Genomic DNA, 6,555 nt, shown 5'->3' on the forward strand with positions numbered 1-6,555 from the left:
TTTAGTTTCCATGGTCCTAATAATGTTACTATTATTAAAACGTTATTGAAAAAACACACAAACACATTTATTATTATTATTATTATTATTATATATATATTTTTTTATTATTATTTTTTACTTTGGCTCTTTCGGAAAAATGCATTAACCAAAAATAAAAAAATGTCTCTTCCTACCATTAAATTAGATCACATTCATGATTATTTGTTTATCACGTGATGTAAATTTAAAGTACACTTTGGAATAGACAGTGTTTTGTAACGGTTGCTGATGAACTCTTAATATTGAGTTTAGAATGTGAAGAATGATCCTATTTTCTCTGAGAGCATTTCTTAATCTAAGTCTTGGTGATGTGTGTTTTTAGTTCTGTATGTCATTTAATGCCCTTGTTCCACCAAAATGGTGTTGTGCTCATCTGCAGACATCTTTCAGTTTGCATTTCTACTAACTTGAGCCAAATGATGATATAACCTTCCCACAAATAAACACAAGTCTTGAGGACATTTTAACATCCGCAATAATTTAATTCAATGTAGTTTTGCAGTGGTCTTTCCAGATTGAGTAGCAATTATTTGTTAGCAGTTCCTGGTTAAAAGCCAAAGTGTTGTAAGGTTTTTTTTTTGGGGTGGAAATGCACAAAACGCACCCTTTTGGTGGCAAAGTGGTTTAAAATGCCCTTCTGATGTACCTATTTTGTTGTATCTGCTCTTGTAGGCAGGGAGTTATGTCCGAGATGACTCTGTGCCCAACCTCATCCAGCTCATCACAAATAGTGTACAGATGCATGCCTACACTGTACAGAGACTCTACAAAGCCCTCCTGGATGACATCTCTCAGGTTAGAATCATCTTAACACTGTTTTCTCTTCACTGGACTTGTAAACCCAAAGTGCAAAACTTGTCATCTGTTGGTTTCATACAATAAAATGAATCAGCCAAAACCGAAAATTAGCATGTTGTTGTTCCAAACCTATGTGACCGATTGGGCTTAGTTCAAATGCAAAAGGAGATGTTTGAAAAGAATGTTCATTCTGCTCTTTTCCATTCACTGTATGAAAGTAAATAGTGACAGATGATGATCTCCAATTTGATGATAATGACAGAGAACTGTTGAAAAAAGTTAATGCAACTTGTGTGCCTACATTCCAAGTCTTCTGCAGTCATAAAATAGCATTGTGTGAGCAACAGAGTAGAATGTATACTATATTTGGACCCTGAATGCATCATACCCCATTCAAAGAATGTTTGGAATGACATTTGGATGACTAAATGTCAACAGAATTATGTCTGTGTGAACTAACTCAAACTTTTCTTCCTGTAGCAACCTCTAGTACAGGTGGCATCCTGGTGCATAGGAGAGTATGGAGACCTGTTGGTCTCAGGCCAGTGTGAGGAGGAGGAACCCATTCAGGTAAATGACCTGTATGACCTTCAAACCACACACACACTTATTTTAAAGGCAGAACAATTGTATCCGATTTCATCTCTCAGGTTTCTGAAGATGAGGTCCTGGATGTTTTAGAAGGTCTTCTCGTTTCTAACTTGTCCACCCCTGTAACGAGAGGTTATTCCCTGACTGCTATCATGAAGCTGTCCACCCGTTTCAGCAGCCTGAAGTAAGCATGCCTGTTCTGAGTCACTTGAGGATGTATTTTCTTGAAATGAGCTTGTGTTCCCAAACGGATGAGGCCCTGATCTTTAATTTATTTTCATTTGCTCTGCAGTCGAATTAAAAAAGTGGTGTCGATATACGGCAGCAGCATAGATGTGGAGCTGCAGCAGAGAGCTGTGGAATATAATGCACTTTTCAAAAAATATGATCACATGAGGTAAGAGCTCACCTACTGTTCCAGACTCATGTTTGTCACTTAATTTTAACATTTAATGTTCCCCCCTAGGTTCAGTTTATTATCCTCACTCTCTTTCTTCCTCTTTCCCATTAAGACCTGCATTACTAGAGCGAATGCCTATTATGGAAAAAACGGGCACTAACGGCCCAGCAGAGATTGTCCAGACCAATGGAGAAACCGAATCAACCATACTGGACACAAAACATCTGCCCAACATCACTCAACCAGCCAGTCAGGTGGGTTTCTAGAGCATGGTTTCTCAATCCAAACCTGTGCACATTTTAGGCATCTCAATAATCTGACGGTGTATTCAGCCTCTAAATGTAAGTATTTCCCTCATAGACATTATGCAAAAAACAGGGTGTCAAAAATCCAGTATACATGACACATCATTACTTTGCTAGAAGTACAGTGTGTTCTAAGGATTGTACTGTCATTTAACAACATACCGATTGATCAGCTGAAGTAACTTCTTTCCCAAATACTTCCATAGACAAAAATTCCCTAAGGTTTGAAAGTTGTCACTTGTGAAAATTACGTTAGTCAGTCTATCCCTAACAGCCTCATTTTCATCAATGTTAAACTCAGTATGGCATCTGACCTTAAAATAAGGTCAATCAATTTCATGATGCCATTGGCGATACAGGGCCGTCAGGTTAGAAAAAAATAAAAGGCAGAGGACTATGAGCGGGGCAGCTCAAACGCAAGTATTTTAGGCATCAAGAACGCCATTCCTCAAGGTTGAATTGTGCTGCTTGAACAATAGCCGAGTAAATTATTTTCATGGTGATTAGCATATTATGGATCAAAGAACATGCGGTCAGAAGGCTGTCAATATGGTGAATGTAGTGTCTGGGAGTGCATTTATTCTGCATACCTCATCTAGTCAAATTATGTACATTTTTTATGCTACAGTGGCAGTTTAGTTCAGTGAGAGTTCTACTAATGAATCTGATCTGATGAGCTGAATCAGGTGTACTAGGTAAGGGAGACGTCCAAAATGTATGGTGCATTGGAGTCTGTAATAATAGATTGAGAACCTCTGCTAGAGTAATGAAAAAAACCTCTCTGGTATGGTTGAGCAGATATTTAGCGGTGGTGAAATATTTACTGTATGCTAATGGTCTGTGTTTCCTGTGTTTTACAGGCAAATGATTTATTAGACCTACTCGGAGGTAATGATGTGGTACCTGTTATCCAAACAACTGTTCCCACAAAGCCTGCGTCAGCTGGAGGAGAACTGCTGGATCTGCTGGGAGACCTTTCTCTGACAGGTCAGCCTGCTGCACACCTCTGCTGCTCTGTAGCAAATTCACATCCTGCCATTCCTGTGTCCACATGTTTTGAGCACTGACCAATTTTACTGTAGCTAAGTTTACATGCACCTAAATAACCCGTTTAAAATGGGATTGATGGCTCAATCGGATTGAAAAGCCTTCATGTAAACTCCTCAGTCGCTCTGATTGAGCTTGATCTGAATGAAATTGATCAGATGAGAGCTGAAATATTCTGATCAACAGGAAAAAACGAAGCATGTGAATCTGACATCAGATTCAGAAGTACCTAGTGCACTGCACTATGATGCATTTGTTTTCTTATGTTTTACAATTTACGAATGCTGCAATTATTTTTAGAATACAGGTAATGCACATGCAAACAAATATGTGAATCGTATTGCAGTGTTTAGGGTTCATATAACAGAACTTTCAGAATCTGAAATTGGATTAGATTTGTTCCAATCAGTGCATGTAAACATATCTACTGTTTTAAAAGTAGTTCACCCAAAACAAAAATACTGTTATTTACTCATCCTCATTTCAGTCCAAACCTGAATGACTTCTTTTCACTGGTAATTTTCATTTTTGGGTGAAGCCCTGCTCATACCGTTGTGCCTTCTCCCTCCTTAGGTGGTCCGACCCCCACCCCTGCTCCCTCTGTGCCCATGTCCCAGCCCCCTTTCCTTTTGGACGGCCTCACCTCGCAACCCCTCTTCAATGACATTGCAGCGGGTGAGCTTGCATTAAATTTCATCATAGTGGTTAATGCAAAATAGGACAGTGCAATTATCATATCTGTTTCTTCTTGCAGTCATTCCGCCAATGACGGCGTACAACAAAAACGGTCTGAAAATTGAGTTCACATTTGAGAGGTCCAACCCCAACCCCAATATTGCCGTTATTACCATCCACGCCACCAACTCCACCGAGGCTGACATGACAGAATTTGTGTTCCAGGCTGCAGTACCAAAGGTTTGTTCTTTCCCATCTAGTAGCACTGTTTACGGAGAACCCTAGTTGGTTAACCTGGCTAATGATTTAAAATGTAAGCATTTATTTTCTCTCTTTACTGATCATTTAAATGCACCTATATTAGACCTTTTGGTTACATAATCCACTGCTATTAGAGTATTCCTGCATATGTTTAATAAGAATTTTATGAATAAATGAAGACATGCACGTTCTGTTACTGTGGATATGGAGCATGAAGTGTTTAAATGGCATATCCCAGAATGTTTTTCTAGTATAATATATTCTAAAAACCAGAATATTTGCTTAATCAGGTTATGCCAAATTTAAGGTCATCAAAAGTGGTATAATAAATGTCCTAATTGTCATTTTAAGAGGTATTAAATTTGGGGATAGAAAAACAGGAATTGTGAGTCTAATTTGATTATTAAACTTCAAAAGGCTATGATTTCATTAAATAAATGTGAGTGCTGCAAGTCAAAAGGCAGCACTGTTATGTTGTAGATGTATGTTGTCATCTTTTTGAATGAGCAGCTGGAGGCAATAAAGCATAGACATTTCAAAATAAGAGTCCCGGTGTATTTCAGGCAGGGTTTATAATTAAAGTCCCACATTATGCATAAAATCTTTTTTTTTTCTGGGTATTGCTGGCATTTTGGTTACCAAAAAATTGCATCTGCCGTTTAATTCAGTGGCTTCTCTCTGTGCTGCTTGTCACAGGAAGAAAATGACACTATGACATTAACACAATCATAATATTGATTTTACTAGCATTGGCACAATAATCTTTTTAATTGTCTTTCTTTGAGCACATTATTATTGTATAAGAAAAATCTGGTATTGATCAACCTATTATTCATGTTTTGGTGTATTGGCACATACACCAATTTTAATATTGGTTATTTAATATAATAAGACGTCTATATTGAATAAAACATGTCTTGAGTATTTTAAACTTGCTGTTACCCTGTTTTGCAGTTGAGTGTGTTTCACAGCCTGTTTAATTAAGTTAAGGAATCTGAGATATAATTTATTTTAAGAATGTATGGGTTTGTCTGCACCATTAGCCTTGTGGTTAGTGTGCCGACACATGTAGCGCAATTGTGCTCACAGCGACCCGAGTTCGATTCCCGTCTCTAAAGCCTTTGCCGATCCTGCCCCCTTCTGTCCGCTCTCTACCGTCCTATCAAATAAAGAAAAAAGCCCATAAATATAACTTAAAAAAAAAGATTGTATGGTTTTGTTCTGCATGGACATAGTGTTAATTGTATTTGTGCAGATCTTAGGAAGTAATTTTTATTATCTCTGTAATCAGGTTAATGCATTCATGTGATGCATACACAGTCAGAATATGACCAAATTCCTTTTAATATTGGAATATTCATGTGCATGCAAACACGATTATAGCATAATTTCTGCTCCAGTCAAATTGTTAATTGTTTGTTTGTGTTTTTAGACATTCCAGCTGCAGCTTCTGTCCCCCAGCAGTAATGTAGTCCCAGCACTCAACCAGGGAAGCGTCACGCAGGTCATCAGGGTTCTCAACCCACAGAAGGTAAGATGTTACTGTGAGCCCAGGCCACACTCAGCTTCCTATCGCAGTAGATCTTCAGAGATCAGTCCATTCATCCTGAAGCACCTTCAGTAGTCTGATGAGTGTTTGAGCTGAGCGAAGCTGAATATTGTTACATTGAAGTTGAAGCCAATGCCAGCCATTATGGATCTTGGTTTAAAATTAGAATTAAATATGACACATCTCTGTGATTTTGATGGTTTAAGCTGAAGGCAGCATCTCACTAGCTGACTCCAAATCAACTCAAAGGTGTCACGGCTACCGTTTTTCTGAAATTGCACCATCACTAAGACTTTTTCTCAGATTCCGTGTCGTAACTTGGCAAACAATCGAAATTGAATTAGGACTCATGGGGTTACTTTACCCTTTGAATGTAATTGCCTCTTCGAGGCTGTGTCATTTAAGTATAGGAGCATCCTAGAAAAACACTCGGCTATACAACCAAAAGCATTTGCAATATGTGATTTTGCATTTACAGAGGAAATGTTTGGATCAAATCAGAGCAGGACCATTGTTTTCAGCATAAAAAGCTCACTGGTCGCAGCTTTTCCTAGTGCCTGAACTGAAACTTGTCAGCAATCAGTACATATCTTTTCATTTGTTTCTTTGCCCGTCTGTCTCTCTCTCTGCTTCGGGGTTAATGCGAAATGTCCATGCTCACACTTGCACTTAGCGCTGTGCACTCTCACTTAATCTGTCACTGTAGTGCACTCCCACACTCCGGCTCACCCTGCCGCCCAGGGCCCTTACATGGGGAAACATCACTCGTGGCCACTATACAAAGGAGCTGCTTGTTTGATTTGTCTGTTTTTAATCTTGTTAATGGGTTTGGTGTATTTTAAGAAAAACAAAAACTACAACATACTGAATTAATTGCAAAGTCTGAA

General features: G+C 38.5%; 1 protein-coding gene across 2 annotated transcripts in view; it reads left to right on the forward strand.

Annotated features, from left to right (window-relative positions):
• The window catches only part of ap1g1 (adaptor related protein complex 1 subunit gamma 1), a 21,317-nt gene extending 15,358 nt beyond the window's left edge, over positions 1–5,959 (forward strand). The window contains exons 15-23 of one of the 2 annotated variants that reach the window (XM_016550080.1): positions 715–837; positions 1,321–1,410; positions 1,491–1,615; positions 1,724–1,828; positions 1,944–2,085; positions 2,997–3,123; positions 3,757–3,858; positions 3,938–4,098; positions 5,552–5,959. In XM_016550080.1, the coding sequence (XP_016405566.1) occupies positions 715–837; positions 1,321–1,410; positions 1,491–1,615; positions 1,724–1,828; positions 1,944–2,085; positions 2,997–3,123; positions 3,757–3,858; positions 3,938–4,098; positions 5,552–5,743 (1,167 nt within the window). In that variant the 3' untranslated portion in view covers positions 5,744–5,959. The remainder of the gene's footprint in view (positions 1–714; positions 838–1,320; positions 1,411–1,490; positions 1,616–1,723; positions 1,829–1,943; positions 2,086–2,996; positions 3,124–3,756; positions 3,859–3,937; positions 4,099–5,551) is intronic. The other variant, XM_016550081.1, reaches the window with a different exon arrangement.
• Positions 5,960–6,555: the final 596 nt, after the last annotated feature.

This window comes from Sinocyclocheilus rhinocerous, unplaced genomic scaffold, assembly GCF_001515625.1.
Source record: "Sinocyclocheilus rhinocerous isolate Xijiao unplaced genomic scaffold, SAMN03320098_v1.1 scaffold1065, whole genome shotgun sequence".
Taxonomy (NCBI): Eukaryota; Metazoa; Chordata; class Actinopteri; order Cypriniformes; family Cyprinidae; genus Sinocyclocheilus; species Sinocyclocheilus rhinocerous.